This window comes from Benincasa hispida, chromosome 2 (genome assembly GCF_027475165.1).
Source record: "Benincasa hispida cultivar pf3 chromosome 2, pf3_genome.v1.1, whole genome shotgun sequence".
Lineage (NCBI taxonomy): Eukaryota > Viridiplantae > Streptophyta > Magnoliopsida > Cucurbitales > Cucurbitaceae > Benincasa > Benincasa hispida.
Window position 1 is genome coordinate 58,116,017 of NC_143479.1, and position 21,633 is coordinate 58,137,649.

Here is a 21,633-nt window from a genome sequence, read left to right on the forward strand (position 1 = left end):
CTTGTCTCACTCTCTCTTCGACTCCTCACTCACAAAACCACTCTTTTCTCTCGCTCTTGCTCACCGGAGTTGGTTGCATCAAAACTGCTCTTGTGGACTCATCATGTCGGAGAAGGAAAAGAAGACGTACAGAGGAGAAGAAGCATGAGAAGAAGAAAAAGACGACGTGTAGATGAAGATTTCTTGCACCGGAGAAGAAGAGGAAAAAGAAAAAAGAATGACAATATCATAGCTTCATGTGGTTATGATATCAGCAAAGGGGCATTTGACATTTTTTTCAAAAACTAGACTATTTACCATTTTGGACATTTAAAATAGGTCTTTTGGGCAATTATCTCCAAATTATTACTACATTTTCTTTAAGAGTGCGTGGGATAATGAGTGGAATGATAAGCTCCAAAGAGTTATAAAATGAATGCTTTTAGTAGCGGGACCCACAAATTTCTTTGACCAAACAATGAGTGGAGTTCACAACTTCTACTTCATAATACCTTAGGCCAAATACACCTTCGATGAAAGTGGGATAATAGGTTCATCTTACACCCAATTATAGCTCTCTCTATATAGCATCGTGTAGTTAATAAAAAGTGTGTGAGTTTCTCCTAATAAAGAAATAATAATAATTATAATAAAGTTTGTGGTGTAGAAGTGAAACAAATATAGTGTTTATAATTTACTATAAAGTTAATTGGTTTCATCTTCCATGGTAAGAATGAGTCATAAGCATTATAGAAAGAAAGCACAGTTACTTTCAATTTAATTCTCCTAATAAAAGGCAATATTTGGAAGCATACTAGAACTGGAGTTGTACCTGCAAATATGGCTTACTAGATATTTTAAAACATTGCTGTCTTTTCTTTCTACTATTAAAATATGAGTTTGGTCTTGGTCCTTCAATTTTTTTCTTTTTTACTTTGTAATGTCCATTTCATTTTAGTCCTTCAACCTTTGTCATTCTTGTACTTAGACATCTGACATTTAAGTTATGTATGTACTATATACATATATATTTAGGAGGAACTTTTTTAAATTAATAATTGCTTGAATTATGTTGGACTCATATATATATTGTCACGGAGATAAAATATAATGAATATGAATTGACTATTACATCATTATTCTATCTATTGAAATATCTTAAATCTATTATTTGGTGTTCTAAATGACCAAATATGGAGTTGAGGTCCAAGGGTGACACACCTTGGTGGGGGTTTTGGAGACAACGTCCTTGAAACCTAAGTTGTATTTGTATTTATGTTAATTATGATTTAGGTCCTAGATTTTAGAGGAACTCTCTAACCCTAGATGTTTAATCCGTAATATGATATTTTCTCTTTAATAATAAACTACTTTCTCTCTTTGCCCATGAATATAGTTAATGCACTATTATACCATGTATATATATGTATTAATTATCTACTATTTACATTTTCTTTATTTATCGATTCCATAACACTATCGTAACACCATTTAATCTCTTATCTTATATTTTCTTCAACATTCACCTAAACAATAAGAAGGTGATTGAAAATAAAATCTTATAAGAGAAAAATAGTGTATACATTGGAACAAAAAATGATATATTCAACATGTCACAAATAAAAGTAAAAGTGAACTTGTTTCCCAAAACAGAAGGGATATTGTGAGCAACTTGTGAAAAAAATGAAAAAGACACTTGAGACACCAAAAGCGTCTCATATCCACATAACAAGTATAGCTTTGTGGATTGTCAATGCAGCAATAAAATTTCTCAAATACAAAGGAGGAGGCAAAAAATGGGCCAAGAAGCTGCCACAAGAGAAGGCTAGGTCCTATAAACCAACCTGGGCAGTCAACGCCTTAGAAAACTCACAATCTCACACACTCCTAGGCCAGCCATTTGGAGGGGGGCATCTTGAGTTTCTAAACCAAAACTCTCTGTACATGAACTCTGCAAAACAATTTGGAACTTTGACTTTCCTTTGCCCACTGAAAAAATAAGCAGGTGCTTTTAAGTTTAAGTCACCATCTTCTTCAGACAGGCCTCTTTGACATTTTTACTGTGACAAAGCATCCCCTGATGATGCCAATATGGCTTCCCTGTCATCTGGTGAGTAGGTGGTAGAGTAGTTATTCAATGCCGAGTCACCTGTACAAGATGTTCGTGTTGGTAAGAAGCTCATCGCAAAACAACTTGAGTTGAAATCGGTAAGTATAGTTCGCTTAAATACTTTTAGTAGAGTCAACAGACGAAGTTCGAATTGGGGTGGTGCTTGACTTCAAATCTGAAATGTGAGGGATTGGGCAGACAAGAATGTCCGAGAGATCATGGCATGTTTGGTGAACTCAATCCATTATCACAGAAAACATCAAAATATTCAGATAAGCATGCGCATATTTATATTTTCATATAAGAGTCTGTCACTATCTAGCAGATTGAAGAATAAAGTAGTTAATAAAGTGAGAAGAGGGCAAAACTAACTATTGCTATAAGGTGGATATATTTTTTTTAATCATACTTGAGTTCAGGTGATACGACGTAAAACTATGAGCTTTGCAGAAAGCGAGGGAAGAGAATATCGGCTTAGAAAGTAACCACAATAAAAATTGATATGCGTCATTGAAATCTGTCACTTACAAATATGCTCAGGATATTTTCAAAGAGATCCATTTGAGGAACATGGAGAGTTATCGAAGTAATGCAACTCTTTACTTCAACTGAGTTAGATCCAACTTTTTACATTCGCTTGTAGAATCTAAGCAGTCAACTCATATTATGAGATAACTCGATAAGAAAATATTTTTCAAAAGGTAAATTACTTTCACAATTTTGCACACTGCAGTAAGTATGCAAGATTCCTTTTTGGTGAGCATAAAAATGCATATAAGCTCTAACCTATTGATAGAGAAACGATGATGTATACAATACGTCTAAGAGAGGTTATGACGCAGAAATAACTGCAAAACTTTTGCAGCGATTGGAAGGACTAGGTCAAATCCATGATCAAACAAGGAAAATGTCAGCAACATATCACATAGAACGGGTTGTTACCCATGTTATATGAGGGGATGGGGAAGGGAGATGATTCACTCAGAACGAAATTGGGAAGGATATAGATCTCTTACCAAATGAATGGTGTAGACCTTTGACAGCGTCAAAATTTTTATATGTATAACCAACAAAACTGAGATCTTTCGGAGTCAACAACATCTAAATAAAAAGTCAGTGGAGACAATAAGATACCAAATACTGTTTATGATTTTGTCAAAAGTTCAAAACAACTAAGTAGCATAAACAACAGTAATTGAAAATGAGAAGAGTGGATACTAGATATGTTAGGTTTATAATATTTCATTCAAAGCATTGGGGCAAAATATCATGATTTTTTATGTACCTTCCTTATTGGTCCAGATCCGGTTCTAGTTGGCGGTGGATCAACCTATGACAGAGCAGCACCCTTGTCAGGATCTAGAAAACTTGATGAGGAGAAGATAGTTATTGTCAACAATCTAAGTACATAATTGCTCTGTTTTGTTCTTTTTTATTTGATGTGTGTGAAAGAATTTCCTATTGTGTGTATAGTATAAGCCAAACACATTATTTACAAAAACTGCTTGAAATTTTTTCAATGAAAAAGTTGTCAGAACTAAAGCCGAATGGATCTCTTCAACACTATAACTACATTAGTTTCCTTTCAATCTGGAAAGTAATTTGTAATCTCTCCCATTGGAGGTTTTCCCCTTTCTATTATAATTTCATACCATCAATGAAATTGTTTTTTCATTGATTTCTTATCAAAAGAAAACCATATATTTAATATATATATATATATATATATATATAAAGCAAAGAAAAAATTGTCAATTATGAGTGGGATGGAACTTGATTATTATGGTAAGTGACTAGTAACGTCACTTGTAAGTTGTAAGTTGTATCTCTTGTAACTTATAATAAGAAAGCGACTAGTGAGTTTTTAATAAGAAAGAGTCCCTAAATTAATTCATGTAAATCTATTCATTGCATGTGTTTTAAAATGCAGGTACGACTCCGTTTGGATCAATAACCTCTTATTTCACTCCAAGGGCTATCTTTTAAACACCATGTCCAACCCTTAGAGGAATATTCATACAATTAAAAGTCGATCACCATGAAACAATAGTGGATCCATGGAGTGAGATTTAAACAAATACGACAGATTATCTTGACCTCACCTCATCAAATTGCATAAAATTCTGCGTATCGAGTTCCCCATTGACCTCGGGCTTAAATGCCGCATCCATGTCATAGAGTTTGTCCCAGTCGGTATCTTTGAACCAAGGATGAGCCTAATAGGTTTTTTTGTCAATATATAGAACATCAGCATATATCTAATTTAAGGAAAGATACCATATACTGACCTTGATTTGGTCTGCACCTCCAGAACCAAGCCTATGCTCGGCATCGCAAAGCAGCCTACTGATCATGTCTTTTGCTTCAGGTGATAATCTAATCTCATCAGGGAATTTTAAGTGATTTTTCCAATGCACAATCTGATATTACGGAATTCAACAGCAAGCTTTAGGATGCCTCCTAATAAGAACACTCAAGAACAACACAGAAAAATCAAATACACTCAAGTATGGGAATATGTTGAAATATTATAAGAAAAGTAACAAAGTAACAAGATAACATAGCCTTTCAAGAGGCCAGTCTCTCTCAAATTCCCCAAAGGAAATCCCACAAAATTCTTCCTTGCTCCCAACCCACTCTCTCTATTTATAACCAAAAGCTCTAACAAACTTACTAGCTATTTATTAACATGACCCTTACTAATAACCATACCAATAATCCTAATATAACCATAACTAGGGTCTTACACAAGCATTAATTTAATTTGAACCACGACGTAGAAGGAAAATGACATGTAAAGAATAGACCACTTAGCATAATAGCTATAAACTATACTCATTAAAAAATAATGTTATCAAAGGAATACTCATAAAGTTCCTTTGACAGTGAACTCCTTTATGACAGTATTCAATGCAAGTTATCTGATCGAAATATGAGGCTGCTTGTTCATTTTACTAGCTATTTGATTTCTAATATATGTACTAACAGAAAGCCACTTTTGTATCTGATCGAAAAATCAGGCTGCTTGTTCACTTCACTTGCTGTTTAATTAAATATTGCTAGTTTCTTATTAAAAAGAATCATCAACAGTGGAAAAAATATGGAATGAGCTATAAGTGCTCCAATAGAACTCAAAATGAATAGCTCGAATGGTCACATTATTCAAAGAAGAAAGCAAAAGGAAAAACAGATGTCTTATTCAGTGTAATTTTAGATTTAACCTTTCGGCACGTTGTTACTGGATCATCAGAATAAAATGGTGGATAACCAACAAGCATTTCATACATTATTGCACCAAGAGACCACCTGCAACCAGGATATGTATAAGAATTTGTTCCCGAGAAAAATTGGAAGATACACAGTAAGGTATAGGTATAGGGACCAATGAAGCAAACAAACCATATTGAATGACAAGATTAGCATAATTGAGAATTTCCATCGGCCAACCATATTGTAAGTTGAATGCAAAGAATCTGGCTAACTTAATTGATGAACAGAAATTTTCGAACATTCTAATGATGTTCAGCATAATGAAGAGAGTAATTTTTTTTTTTTTTTTTGACAACATGTGGGGTGGGGGGATTGAACCTTAAACCTTGAGATTGATAATACAAGTTCATATCAGTGCTCAATGTTGGCACAAAGAGAAAGTAATTAACTATCTTTCGCGCATCTTTACGTTTTCATCTCTCTATTTCTCTCGGGCATAGCAGGAAATTCAGTGTAATGACTACTATCGGATAAATTTCATTGGAAAATGCCATGCAGTCAAATTGGATTAACTTACCAGTCACATTCCACACCGTATCCTTTCTTTAGCAACACTTCTGGAGCTATGTAATCTGGAGTGCCAACCGTGGAAAATGCCTACCATTAATAGACAACAATATAGAACTGTAAGATGATAAAAAAGCGCCATGAAATATAATCCACGAAGAAAAATGTTGATTTTTCTCGTATCTCCCTTCTCTAACAACTTTTTATGGTCAATTTGAAAATATAAATAGATATCAAGGTGCTGACAATTAAAAAACTAAATAAATAAGGAGTATTAGTTTATTAAAACTAAAAGAGTGGCCTACTAGGACCCTACCACTTGGATTCTTCATTCTCTAAAGTTGGTGCTTGTTAATTGAAAAATTAGCTTATGTTACTGAAAATGATATTAAAAAAAACACTAAATATCTATGGAACTCCACAGTTCTAGAACATGAAGAGAGTTTTTCTTATACCAGTTTCCTTCTGTTAATCTGCCAATGCTGAAGTTGTTCAAGGGGGCTCTTCCAGCGCCTCCCACTCTTTTTACCTGGAACGCTGTCGTCCACATCCACCGTATCATGCAAGTTTTCATCATCAAGGACTTCATTTTCATTTATTGCAGACAGATTTGTGCAGTCAAGAGGCTTGCAAAGACCAAAATCAGAGAGTTTCATATGACCCCTTTTGTCCAGTAGAAGGTTATCAGGTTTTATGTCTCTGAAAAATTAGATGAACTATGCATAAAGCACATTATAAAGTTGTGTGAAAACACATACCCCACACACATGTATATGTGTGTCTATGTGGAAACGCATAATGAACTTCAAGATATAATAGATGCAATCTAGTTTGTCAGTGAATTTGCACCAACATAATGAACCAACCTGTGGATGTAGTTGTGTTTATGAATTGACTCTATTGCTAAAACACTTTGGGCGACATAAAATCTAGCCACAGTTTCCGTCAAAGTTTCCTCCCTTATCAGTAAAGTCATCATGTCACCTCCTGGAAGATACTCCATGATCAGGTACAAGTATTCAGCATCTTGGAAAGAATAATAGAGTTTCACAATGCAGTGACTCGCAACTTCTGCAAGTAAATTCCTTTCAGCTCTGACATGTTCAACCTATGTTGTAAATAACTGACAAGTGAGAGAAGGTAAACTGACCATTCTCCTAGTGCAAAAGCTATAATGTTGCATAATTGAATAGATTGAACAACATTGCTCTTGAAAAAGCATGTAACTAAACATCTTTTCCACAATGGTGCAGATAACAACTTTTCAAAATCAAGTGAAAGGGATTGTCCTTTCCAGAAGTATGTTCACCACAAGTTATACAAAAGAAATTATTAGGATAATAACGATTATGATTGGCAATCAGATGGAAGTTGGAAGTAACTTATTTTATTATACTTTGTACAAATTCTCCTTGTGAATAAGAGTGCTTACCAAATGCAAGCCAATGCCTAGTTGCATTATTTGTAAGCATTCCAAAAGGATTCTGGGCCAGAATTGTGGTTCAGTATAAAGAAAAAGCAAAATGAAGTCTACATCGACAGGAACAGAACTATAGGACACAAATCATACTGAAAAAAGGAGAAGCAGATAATGATTCCTCTTGAGATCTCTTCAAAGATGGAAAGCTCTTGGGAAATTGATGGAACCCCACAGGCCATATCTAATGGTAGAAGATTGTCCGTATCTGAGTTGATCATTCGGAATATCTAATTTAAGTTTTATCTTTAACAAAGGAAACTGGTATATTTACCCAGAAAAAAGGAGGGAATAACAAAGGGGGAAAAAAAAAGTCAATTTCTGCTTTGTTGAACTTTCTTCTCATCTAAACAATTTTCTAACATTCATTGTGAGAAAAAGCATTCATAGAAACAATGGGATGACAAAATTTTAACGGAGATTACCACATACAAGTCAAATCTTACCTGTCCTCTACTGAGCATTTCTGATTTTTTCAGCTTTTTCATGGCATATATGTTGCCTGTTTTCTTCTCCCGACAAAGTCTGACCTGCAAAATAATACTGAATATACATTAAACTATGTTAACTCCCAGAAGGAAAGTAGAACTAAAGTGGAAATATTTGGAAAACATAACATGTTTGGCTAAAAAAATCATGTTCAAAGAAAGCAACTTATGGGCATATTTATTTGTGTGGTCTTAATCCAATAAGATAAATCATTTTAGTTCTCAAGAGCTATTAACATAATGTAGTGTAATAAAATTGTACAGAGAGAATTTTGAATCTTTACAAGAAATTGTTTAATTATATGCAACACAATTAATAATTTCTATTTCCAACCTCTCCAAATGCACCTCTCCCAATAATTGTCAAAAGGTCGAAATCCTCAACACAAATTTTATGCCTTTTCAGCCGCATGTATTGAGTCTCTGTGCGCTCCAAATCCTTCAATAGATTAATTTGTTCTTCTTCTGAGACATCTGAAGATGCCAACTTCCTTTCAAGCACAGAGCGCCTACAAATATTATAATAAGTTAAAGAGAAACATGCTTCATCTATCACAGAATCCATAATTTAGTCCCCAGTGTAATCAACAACCTACATGGATGCAAGTACAGATTCCAAAATCGTTTCCAGTGGAATATTGAGTCAAGCAAGCAACAGGAATAATGGAAGCCAAACAAAATATCATACATTTTACTGTGTTTATGCCCCAAAGGTGGGAAACATGTTAGATTCAAACTTTTCATGAACAAAGATGGCATGGTTAAATAGCAGTCTCTGGCTTTGGACTCGATCAACTTGAGAGATCAAGAACAATGTGAACAGGTAAAAGTTGAAACGGTTGCAAGTGATTAAGAGACGAGACAAGACAACCTGTATGCAAAAAGTCTAGACCCCATGTTTACGAGGTAGAAATTTGTAGATTAAGTCCGAACCTATGCTATTTGATGGCTCAAACATTTCATGCCCACTCAGTTGAGTTTAAGGGCATCTGCCACCAAGCGAACTCTTTTCAATTGCATAAATGAATAGGGAGCGAGAAGAAAATGCAAACAATTCAAGATATCATTTACGCTCCATTTGATAACTATTTGGTGTTTTGTTTTGGATTTTCAAAAATTAAGTACGTAAACAATCCTTCCACTTCTAAATTTCTTGATTTGTTATCTACTTTCTATTAATGTTTTAAAAGACCAAGCCAAGTTTTAAAAACTAAAAAAATAGTTTTTAAAAACTTGTTTTTGTTTTTGGAATTTAGCTAAGAGTTCAACTTTTTTGCTATTAGATATAACAGTAATCTGTTGTTTTTCTAGTTTATAATGTAATTCTGTTATTTACATTATTAGCTAATGTATATATACTTTGAGACAAGTTAATAAAATTAAGTCACTTTTTCTCTCTCATTCACACTTCTAATATGGTATCAGTAGTTTAAACCCTCTTCCATTTTCTCTCGCGTTCGAATGCCATGGATTCTCCAAATCCATCTCTTTTGCCTCCAATTATTCCTCCGCCTCACTTAAGAAAGATGAAAATCATGATGAGAAATTAAGAGAAAATAAGTGTTGGAAATAAGGGGCTTGGTTGATAGTTTATAGCCAAGGGTATTTTAGTATTTTACTTTACTCTAGGTTTATTTCCTTTTTTATTTTAGGGCTTGCTAGAGTCTATAAATATGACTTCTATTGTTACTTTCACTGTGTGTTAAAAAATAATAAAAGAGACTTTCTATCGCGGTTTTTTTCTCCCTGTTCTAGGGTTTTCCACGTAAACCTAGTGTTCTTTATTTTCTATCTTTTAACATGGTATCAGAGAGTGGTGACGAAACTCTAGCCGCCATCGGCGAAAACCAATCAGTGCAAGATAATCTTAGTTCTGCACCAGCCCCACTCCTGTTGATTCTGACCACTGATGCTATCGTCGCTGTTACTGTTGTCCAAGCCGCGGTTAATCGGAACCTTTAGTCCTTGCATATCTGTCCAACTTTAGCACCGCCACAATCCTTTGATGGAAACCCTTGCGCCGCTGCCTTTTTTAACAATGCCGTCGACGTTCCTCCCTTTTCACCGAGAGTTGCCGCTGCCTATCCCTCTAACCTCACTGCTAGTAGCCGAAACCTACACCTTGAAGCCGAGATTGGTGAGTCATCTACCTACCACAGAGGTAAATCCCCTACAGCGACAATGTCGGGAATCCTCAACTCTTTTCCCTTTCAGCCGCAAGCAACCTATTTGCAGCTGCCAGGCCTTCCTCATCATAAGCCGCCTAGTTGTAAACATCAAAGTGCGATTGGTTTATCTCCAGTAATGGTTCAACAACAATTGGCTAATCTTTAGGCAAGTTTTCAGCAACAAATCGTTGCTCTTGGGGCAGCCCTAGGTGCTTCCACGAACTTAAATTCTAGTACAATGAGTTCTGATATTCTTCCGGTCTACCGATGTATCCAGAGAATCCGATAACCTCTTTCCCTGCTTTAACTACTGCAAACTATTTGTCTGGATCTATGGGAAATTCCATAAGGTTAATTGCAGTAGAAAAGTTGAATGGTCAGAATTATTTCTCCTGGTCTCAGTCCATTAAAATGACTCTTGAAGGGCATCACAAGTTTGGATATCTAACTGGTGAGATACCAAGATCTAGGCCAGGGGATCCTTAGGAACGCATTTGGAAAGGAGAAGACTCCCTGCTTCGATCACTGCTGATTAATAGTGTGGAACCTCAGATAGGGATGTAGTTCAGAAATTATATTCTAAGAGGCAGAATGTGTCTTGTCTTTACACTCTAAGTAAACAAGCTCACGAGTGCAAACAGGGGACGATGGATGTCACTTCATACTTTAACAACTTGTCCTTAATCTGGCAGGAGATGGACATTTGTCGTCAAATTATCTGGGAGTGCCCTTGTGGAGGTGTTCAGTATTCTAAGATTGAGGAAGTCGATCGTGTCCATGATTTCCTAGTTGGTTTAAACTCCAAGCTCGATGCAGTGCGAGGTTGCATACTGGGACAGAGGCCTATACCTTCTTTTATGGAAGTGTGTTCTGAGGTTCATCCAGAGGAAGACAAAGTCGGTGCTTTAACCATCACGACTATATCTGCTACTGACTCTGCTGCTTTTAGTACAAAATTATCTGGTTCTGATAGTGACAAGCAAAATGGGAAACAGACCTTGATGTGTAAACATTGCAAGAAACCTTGGGATACGAAAAAACAGTGCTGGAAGTTACATGGAGACCACTGAATGGAAAAAGACGTCCTCCAAATGACAGGTCCAATCCTAGTGGGGCTCTTATGAGTGAATCTGCGAGTGCCCCCACTCACAACCTCAGGTGAATTGCCAAAGTGACCCTGGTGTCTCTTCCCTTGGGGTTGTTGCTCAGTCAGGTACCTCTCAATCCTTAAGTCTCCTCAGCATAAATGATAAGAAACTATGGATACTTGATTCAGGGGCTACAGATTATTCGACTAGATCTTCTGATAATTTTCTATCATATCTTCCAAGTGCTGGTAGTGAAAAGATTCGGATTGCAGATGGGTCCTTTGCTCCTATTGCGGGCAAGGGTCATATTTCTTCATTTGATGGTTTAACTTTACAGAATGTGTTGCATGTACCCAAAATATCTTACAATTTACTATCTATTAGTAAGATAACTAGAGATCTGAATTGTCAAGTTGCTTTCTCACCAGATAATGTTTTCTTTCAGAACTTGAGTTCGGGGAAGACGATTGGCACTGCCCGGCACAATAGGGGACTCTATGTCCTTGATGATGATGCTTTCTCTAGGAACTGTTATAGGACTAGTTCATTATCTTCTTATTTTTCAACTTCAGAAAAAGATTGTAGGTTGTGGCATTTTCGCCTTGGTCATCCAAATTTCAAATATATGAAATATTTATTTCCTCATTTATTCAATAAAAGTTAATGTCTCTTCTCAATCTTATGATGTGTGCATTCGTGCAAAACAACATAGGGTCACTTTTCCGTCTCAACCTTACAAACCTTTTTAGCCCTTCACCCTTATTCATAGTGATGTTTGGGGTCCCTCGAGTATTACCACCTCTTCGGGGAAACGGTGATTTGTGACCTTTATTGATGATCATACCCGTCTTACATGGGTTTTTCTCCTCACTGATAAATCTGAGGTTTTATCGGTATTTCAACAATTTTACATTATTGTTGAGACTCGGTTCAATATCAAAATTGCTATTCTTCGTAGTGATAATGGTCGTGAGTTCCTTAATAATACTCTTCGTATTTTTTGTCTTCTAAAGGCATTGTCCACCAAAGCTTGTGTGTCTATGTCAATAGAATGAGGTGGTTGAAAGAAAAAATCATCACCTTCTTGAGGTTACAAGGTCTCTCATGCTATCTACCTCACTTCCATCTTACTTATGGGGGGGTGCAGTTTTGACTGTAGCTCATCTTATTAATCGAATGTCTTCCCGTGTCCTCCAACTCCAAACCCCCCTTGAATGCCTCAAGGAGTTATACCCTACCATGTGGCTTATTCCTGATGTTCCTCTTCGAGTTTTTGAGTGCACTACCTTTGTCCATAGTCATGGCCCTACCCAAACTAAGTTTACCCCTCGTGCTCAGAAATGTATCTTCGTTGGATATCCCCTTCACCAGCAAGGTTATAAATGCTTCCACCCTTCTTCCTAGAAATACTTCATCTCCATCGATGTAAAGTTCCTTGAGGATAAACCTTTCTTTCCCGTTAGTCATCTTCAGGGAGAGATTACTAATGAAGAGACTAATTGATCCACATCTTAAGTCCCGACTGACCTTCCTGAACCCATCCTGAGTGTCCATGACACCGTTCTACCCACTAAACAAGTCTTTTGGATAACCTACTACAAGAAGAATCTCATAAAGGAAATGGTGTCCCCTACTGCTCGCCGGCTCCGATCAATGAATCTAAACCAATGCAAGCTCAAGGTACCACGGGCACTGATAATATTAACTTGTGTGTTGAGGATGATATTGTTGATTTGGCTGAGAATGACAGGAATGATATGTTAGTCCCAGAGAATAACAAGGTTACAAGCAGTATTGAGACTTCAACAGAAACACAAGAGGGTGAGATTCTTCATCAGGCTGGAAAATGTAATCAAAATCCCATTACAAATGAGGAATCGGACAAACCAAAGGATTATGATCTCTCTCTTAACATGCCCATTGCATTGAGAAAGGGCACCAGAGCCTGCACCAAGTACCCCATGTATAGTTGTATGCCTTACAGTAATCTATCTTCTGGTTCAGGGCGTTCACTGTCAGCCTTGATATAGTAATAATTCCGAAAAACATACATATGGCTATAGAAATTCCTAAGTGGAAGACTGCCGTCATAGAAGAAATGAAAGCTCTTGAAAAGGATAATACGTGGGACCTTGTTGCTCTTCCTAAAGGGCATAAAACAGTTGGGTGTGTAAAACTCTTAGGTTTGAAAGAAAATCAGAATACTCTATTCATTCACCAAAGATATGAATATATACAAGTGTACAAAGCATAGAAAAGAAAAATATAACAAGATATTTACAATATTGGAAAACTCTAACAATAGAACTATAACACTCCCCCTCAAGTTGGAGCATATATGTTAATCATGCCCAACTTGTTACATAGATAATCTATACGTGTTCCATTTAATGCTTTGGTGAAGATATCTCATAATTGTTCTTCAGTCTTCACATATGCTGCAGATACCAACACTTGTTGAATTTTCTCATGTACTAAATGGCAATCAACTTCAATATGTTTGGTCCTTTCATGAAATACTGGATTAGACGCAATATGAAGTGCTGCTTGATTATCAACCTACAACTTTGTCAGTGTGGTGATCTCAAATCCTAACTCAACAAGAAGTTGATAAATCCAAATCAATTCACATACAGACTGTGTCATTGCTCTATATTCTGATTCGCACTTGAACGTGACACCACATTTTGCTTCTTACTCTTCCAAGAAATCAAATTACCACCAATAAAAATACAATACCCTGACGTTGATCTTCTGTCTTCTTTAGATCCTGCCCAATCGGCGTATGAGAAACATTTGGTATTAGTATGACCATAATCCTTCTATAATAAACCACGCCCGAGAGCTGCCTTCAGATAACACAAAATCTGTTCCAATGCAACCCAATGATCAACTGTAGGGCATGACATGTCCTGACTCACAATATTCACTGAATAGGCTATGTCGGGTCGAGTCACTGTAAGGTAATTAAGTTTTCCCACTAACCTCCTATATTTTTCAAGATCTTTTAGCAATTCTCCATCTTTTGTGAGCTGTGAGTTGGGCATCAGTAGGGTACTACATGGCTTAGCCCCTAGTCTCCCTGTTTCAGTCAACAAGTCAAGTACATATTTTCTCTATGATAATACTATTCCTTTCTTGCTTCTTATTACCTCAATTCCTAAGAAGTAATTCAACATGCCCAAATCTTTTGTATGGAATTGACTATGAAGAAAGGTCTTTAGGGACCGGATACCTAAAGCATCATCACCAGTAATCACAATATCATCCACATATACGACTAACAAAATGACACCACCCTCAGATCTCTTAAAAAAGACCGAATGATCTTACATGTTTTTCCGCATTCCAAAGCTTTCATTCACTTGACTACATTTACCAAACCAAGCCCGTGGACTCTGCTTTAATCCATACAAAGATTTACGAATGCGACACACCGTTCCATTCTCCCCCTGAGCAATAAACCCTAGTGGTTGCTCCATATACACCTCTTCTTGAAGATCACCATGAAGAAATGTATTTTTAATATCAAGTTGATGTAAAGGCCAATGATTGATTGAAGCTAATGAAATAAACCTCACAGATACCATTTTTGCTAAAAGAGAAAAAGTACCAGGATAGTCAACGTCATAAGTTTGTGCATAGCCTTTCGCTACAAGGCGCGCTTTTAACCGAGCAACAGAGTCAGCAGGATTGACTTTAACCGCAAACACCCATTAGCAATCGATAGCCTTCTTTCTTGAAGGGGGAGAAACTAAATCCCAAGTACAATTAACATCTAAGGCAGTCATCTCCTCCACCATTGCGGCACACGAACCAGGATGAGACAAAGCTTCATGAATAGTTTTAGGGATGGATACAGACTCTAGGGATGCAATGAATGAACATGTGGAAGACGACAAATGGTTATATGAAACAAAAGAGGAAATAGGATGAGCACATGTAGGTTTACCTTTACGAAGAGCAATAGGAAGATCATCACTCGTTTCTGGATCCAATGACGAAGAAGACTATGGTATAGGGCATGGAACTGAAGGAGACAAAGAAGTCTCTGGTACAGGGCATGGAACTGAAGGAGGTTGTCGTCGAGTATAGACCTTAACGATGGGTGGAAGAGTAGAGGTAGCCACAGGTAGAGATGAATCAGGAAGAGGATCAGAAGGAGAAATAACTATGTAGACAAGGAAATCATCCTCTAATTCCTTATGCTCCCCCTGACTCTTATTCAAAGAGAGATGACAATGGAAAAAATGAGGAATGTTAAAAAAACGTGACATCAAGAGAGACGAAATATTTATTTAGACTAGGACAATAACGCGATACCCCTTTTGAACATGGGAATAACTAAGGAAAATACATTTTAAGGACTTTGGATTCAGCTTGGTATGTTAAGGCCGAACATCCCGAACAAAGCAGGTACAACCAAATATTTTGTGTGGAATGGGAAACAAATGTTTCTTGGGGCATAAAGTACGAAAAGGTATCTCACCCTTAAGAATGGAAGAGGGCATGCGATTTATTAAGAAACAAGCTGTGGAAACAGCATTAGCCCAAAAGGATTTTGGAACATGCATCTGAAACATCAAGACGTTGGTTGTCTCAAGGAGATGACGATTCTTTCGTTTTGCAACCCAATTTTGAGATGGAGTATCGACACAAGAAGATTGATGAAGAATGCCATGGGCATGTAAATAAGACTTAAGTGCATGAGAGAAATATTCCTTAGCATTATCGCTCCATAGGATTTTAAGAGCACTACTAAACTGAGTTCGAATTTCAGTATGGAAGTTACAAAAATGAGAAAGTAACTCAGAATGATTTTTCATTAAATATAACTACGTAACATGAGAATAGTCATCGACAAATGTACAAAATACCTAAACCCTCCTTTGGACCCGATAGGACATGGACCCCAAACATCAGAATGGACTAATTCAAAAGGAGCACTAGCTCGTTTATTGACTCGAGGATACAAACTCAAACGATGAAATTTAGCAAACTGACATGACTCACAATCTAAAGAAGACAAATGTTGGAAGTTGTGGACGAAGACTCTTTAACACAAAGATAGACGAATGACCCAAACGACAATGTTCTTCAAAGGGAGACGACACGCTAGAGCATGTGATGGTTGTAGGTGTTTGTGGTTCAAAGATGTAAAGACCTCCAAATTCACGCCCTTTACCAATAGTCTGCTTCGTCGTAAAATCCTGAAATAAGCAATAACAGGGAAAAAAGAGACACAACAATGAAGATCACGAGTGAGTTTACTGACCGAAATCAAATTAAACGAGAAATGTGGCAAATTTAAAACTGATGACAAAGAAATCGATTTAGTAAAATGGACGGTTCTTGATCCTAAAACAGGAGTGGAGGTTCCATCAGCTATAGTGATATTAGGTGAAGAGATAGATGTACAAAGGTTAGAGAATAAACTGGGATTACCTGTCATATGGTTTGTAGCACCAGAGTCAATGACCCATTTTGATGTGGAGGAAAGAAGGCATTTAAAGATATTACTTGTCTCTACGATGGCCGTAATGGGAGTAGAGAAGATGATGACCTCAATGACTCTTAATACTGTTGAAATTTAGCAAACTCCTCTACAGAAATCGCGATTGACTTGTCAAGATTATCAGAAGTAGAAGCGACATGTGCAGATGGCACCCTCTGACCTTTATTCATCAATCTTCTGCATTCACGTTTCATATGGCCAGGTTTATGAAAGTAATAGCAAACAACACCTTCTGGATTTGATCTTTGGTTATTGGGATGACCTTTGGAGCTATTGATTCAACCCCATCATTTGTGCACCCAATCAAAGCACTACTAGAATTAGATGACATAACTACTTGTGTCTTCTCTGTACGAAGTATTCGAGTATAAGCTTCTTCCAACGATGAGATATTTGAGCTTGACAACACTTGATCTTTGGCCATCTCATATTTAGGTGCAAGATCTACTAAAAAAATTATAATAAATAACTTTTCACATTGAGCCATTAGAACTTTTGGATCCATGCTGATTGGCATCAAGGCATTGAATTCCGCACGTGTATTTTTAACCTCCATAAAGTAGCTTGTAAAAGATTTTTCTCCTTGATCAGGTTGATATAGAGTCTTACAAACATTAAACACTCTATTAATATTCTCTTTCCCAGAATAAAGAAAATCCAAATATTCCAATAGTTCTTTGACTGATTTGCAATGATTTATTAGTTCAACGATTTCACGGTCAATAGAATTCTTGATTTGTAGAAGCATTCTTGAATCGTCCTACCACCAAATATTTTTATTAGCATTAACCGGTGGCTCTTCCGTGATGTGATCATCCATCTCCATGCTCCTAATAAAGTGGTGAACATTTGATCTCTATGAATAATAATTGGATCCATTCAACTTGTGCTCAGTTACTTTTGACACCATAGGAATCATCTTAGACGTGACTACTGGTTTCTTATCAGCCATTACCTCAAAAAATAAGCACCAGACAGAAGAGAATCAAACTTATCGAAGAGATGTTTTTTTTTTCTTCAATGAACCACAAACAGTGAGTATATAGCCCCAAAAAAACACACCACCAAGGAGAGTCAACAACAGATGGCACACGTGCCTACAAGCGTCGGTGTGTGGATTAACGACAGAAGGGAAAAGTGGCGTGTGAGCCTCACGTGCTGGTTAGATGGATTCCAAACTTTGGGGTTCTGTAGATCGGCGGCCGGACTCCTCGATGGACTGGGCGATCTCGAAAAACTACCTTTTTTTTTTCTGGCAGCGATGGCGGCAAACGAATCGAAGACAGCATCTGTGAGCAAAAGTGTAAACTCACCCCTCCACAAAACCCTAGATGTAACACAAACGGGTTCTAAATTCTCAAACCCTAACATTCACAAAACCCTAATTTTGTTTAAAGGTCTCTGATACCATGTAAAACTCTTAGGTTTGAGAGAGAATCAGAATACTTTATTCATTCACCAAATATATGAATATATACAAGTGTACAAAGCATAGAAAAGGAAAATAGAACAAGATATTTACAATAATGGAAAATCCTAACAATAGAACTATAACAGGGTGCAAGTGGGTGTTTACTCTGAAGTATAAATCAGATGGAACTCTAGATAGGTACAAGGCCAGACTTATAGCAAAGGGGTTTACTCAAACTTATGGGATAAATTATTCTAAGACTTTCTCCCCTGTAGCGAAGTTAAATGCGATCCGGGTCCTTCTTTCTATTGTAGTTAATAAAGACTAGTCTCTCCATCAACTTGATGTGAAAAATACATTTCTGAATGGTGAACTAGAAGAATGAGGTGTATATGAGCCCCCCTCTCCCTTCTCCCTAGGTTTTGAAGCTCAGTTTGATCATCAGGTTTGTAAACTCGGGAAGTCTTTGTATGGTTTGAAACAGTCCCCGTGGTTCAACAGGTTTACTACCTTTATTAAGTTCCAAGGTTTCACTCAGGGACACTCTGATCACACATTGTTCACAAAAAGATCAGTATCTGGGAAAACTGATGTTCTAATTGTGTATGTTGATGATCCTGTCAAGAAATGATAGTGTTGAGATCATCAGGCTGAAAAAGAAAATGGTTGATGAGTTTGAGATCAAAGATCTAGGGAATCTAAAATTATTTCCTTGGAATAGAGGTGGCAAGATCAAGGGAAGGAATCTCTGTCTCACAACGAAAATACACTCTTGACCTGTTAAAAGAAATAGATATGACTGGATGTAGACCTGCTAACACTCCTATTGAATTCAATGCAAAACTGGGAGATTCTGTTGACAAAGTTCTTGTTGATAAAGAGAGGTATCAGTGTCTAGTGGGAAAACTTATTTACTTATCTCATACTAGATCAGATATTTCCTATGCTGTCAGTGTTGTTAGTCAGTTTATGCAGGCACCCTACAAAGAACATATGGAAGCTCTGAATCGGATTCTGAGATATTCGAAAAGCTCACCAGGTAAAGGTCTGATGTTCAGAAAAACTGACAAGAAATGCATTGAGGCTTATACCAACTCTGATTAGGCAGGATCAATGATTGATAGAAAGTCTACCTCTGATAGTGTACTTTTATGTGGGGTAACCTAGTTAATTGGAGAAGTAAGAAGCAAAGTATTGTTGCTAGAAGCAGTGCTGAAGTCGAATATAGAGCTATGAGTTTGGGAATCTGTGAAGAAATCTGGTTGAAAAAAGTTCTGTCTGATCTACACCAAGACAGTATTCTACCAATAAAGCGGCTATAAGCATAGCTAATAATCCTGTACAACATGATAGAACGAAACATGTGGAGATTGACAGGCACTTTATAAAAGAGAAATTAGACAATGGTAGTATTTGTATTCCGTATATTCCATCTAGTATAAATTGTTGATGTTCTCACCAAAGGGTTACTCAGGCAAAGTTTTGACTCATGTGTTAGCAAGTTGGGTTTGATTGATATCTACGTCCCAATTGAGGGGGAGTATTGGAAATAAGGGGCTTTGTTGATAGTTTATAGCCCCAAGGTTATTTTAGTATTTTACTTTACCCTAGGTTTATTTCCTTTTTTATTTTAGGGCTTGCTAGAGTCTATAAATATGACTTCTATTGTTACTTTCATTGTGTGTTAAAAAATAATAAAAGAGACTTTCTATCGTGGTTTTTTCTCCCTGTTCTAGGGTTTTCCACGTAAATCTAGTGTTCTCTATTTTCTATCTTTTAACAATAAGCTTAATTTTCAAAAACCAAAAAGAAAACTAAATGGTTACCTAACGAGGCCTTAACAAACCAAAATTCTATAATCGAGTGATCAAATTATCAACTTATTGTAGCATCTTGCATCTACCAGCATTCATCCTTTGAAGGGACTAAAGGAGGAAAGGTACTCTTTCACGTACCACAAATTGCATAAACACATATTATATCCTCAGCTAATCCAACAACACAAGAAGAACATACTAAGATGCAGTTCCCGTTACTTGAAAAATCAAGTAGCATGCACTTTGGATTGTAAAAGGATCACATAATGTTTCACCTTTTATTAAGACAAATGAAAGAAGGCAACTGGACAATACGGGAAACAAAAAGTGGATCCTACACAACCTGAAAAGTAATGAAATCAAAATCTATAAAACTTCTCCATTTCTTAACTTTTCTACAAGTATACACCTCTGTCTATCTAATCTATAACCATTTTGCAAAAAGTAACACATAATTTATATAGAAAGTTAATTTATAAGGTATTAATTTAGTCCCTGCCACATAACGACGATGAAGAATCAAAATGAGAAGTAGCTATCGAGAACCCATCTCCCAAAATGCATCAAATGTGAGGAAAAAAAAACATGAAAAAAAATAAATCTGTATTAGAATCAAAGTTACTTTAATGTATCATGTCACAGAAAATGAAGATTAACTCATAAAACCATTGCATGTGTTAAGAGTAAACCTCAAATCCAAGGTCTTCTAAGTACATGTTTAAGAATGATTCTCAAAAATAGTTAAAATAACTTTTATCATTCTCAAAATCAAAAAGATTTTTGCAATCATTCAATACCAATTTATATGATATAAAATTTGCAATTAAAAGTGTAGGATCATTCGAAATAATTTTAAACTTGACAAAAGTTATTTGGACGATATTAAAATCTGTCATGAAGGTTCACCAATACAAATAAAGAAAGCGATCTTGGAAGAATCAGGTTCAAACCTCTCTTTGCGTTCTTGAATGTGCTTTTTCTGAGCTTTGTAATGATTCTCAATGTACTGTTTTGCTGCAGCGACCTTCTCCAAAGTCAAGCTCGAACCCACAAATCCAATTTCTTCCTCCTCCACAGTGATGGGTCCCACTTCATCTTCTTCCTCGCCTTCAACCTCCTGATGATCCTCCATAAATGCCTTTTTTTTCTATTGGGGGTTTTCTGTTTTTTCAATTTCTCCTGATGATTTTTCTCCAAAAACCAGAAATTTTCTCTGTGTATATTGTCTGAAATTCCGTTTTGTGATGTGGGTAAGAGGTAAAAATTGTTGAGAAGAATGGGACCTCAAAAAATTAACAAAGCTGACGACTTTTTTGTTCGTTTGAAATCCAAATTGTTGACCTGAAATGTGGGAAATGGCGATTCGTTCCTTCCATTGCTTTCCAAAGCTTTTGCAATGGCCTTCCACCTGGCAATGTCTGACGCGGCCCGCCATTTTCGCTCTCTCTCTCTTTCAATGAGATGTATCATTCAATGCCACTGCAATCAAAATTCGAGACAGGCAACAGTCAGAGCGTTGTACCAGAATTTATGTCCATACTTTTACTGTCTTTTTTTAAAAATAATTTTGGGAAAATTTTCGAGAGTAGTATATTTCCTTTATACACGTTCTAAATTTGTTTTCAAATTATTCATTTTATTCTCTATATTTTTTTATATTAGTTTATTTTAATTTTTATATTTTAAAATGTTCATTTTGTTCAATTTTTGTTCTTTTCTGTTCTTATATTTTAAAATGTAAGTCGTTTACTTTTAATTTTAATTCATTTTAGTCTTTATACTTTTAAAAAGTTGCCATTTTGA

At 36.3% G+C, this 21,633-nt stretch overlaps 1 protein-coding gene across 6 annotated transcripts; it reads right to left on the reverse strand.

Moving 5' to 3' along the window:
* Nucleotides 1-1,521: 1,521 nt before the first annotated feature.
* On the reverse strand, nt 1,522-21,368 carry LOC120071429 (uncharacterized). 6 transcript variants are annotated; one of them, XM_039023706.2, is made up of 14 exons: nt 21,172-21,333; nt 20,781-21,056; nt 8,166-8,340; nt 7,790-7,873; nt 6,733-6,974; nt 6,322-6,565; nt 5,877-5,956; nt 5,311-5,395; nt 4,378-4,509; nt 4,192-4,305; nt 3,375-3,419; nt 3,106-3,190; nt 2,211-2,324; nt 1,890-2,128 (listed from the first exon to the last, which is right to left on the reverse strand). In XM_039023706.2, the coding sequence occupies exons 2-14, from the start codon at nt 20,960-20,962 to the stop codon at nt 2,037-2,039; spliced, it is 1,674 nt and encodes a 557-aa protein (XP_038879634.1). In that variant the 5' UTR covers nt 20,963-21,056; nt 21,172-21,333; the 3' UTR covers nt 1,890-2,036. The 6 variants fall into 6 exon arrangements, with proteins under 6 accessions (XP_038879636.1, XP_038879639.1, XP_038879637.1 ...); XM_039023708.2 differs by having other exon boundaries at nt 1,522-2,128; nt 2,211-2,264; nt 20,781-21,368; XM_090311351.1 differs by having other exon boundaries at nt 20,781-21,333.
* Between the last annotated feature and the right edge of the window lie 265 nt (nt 21,369-21,633).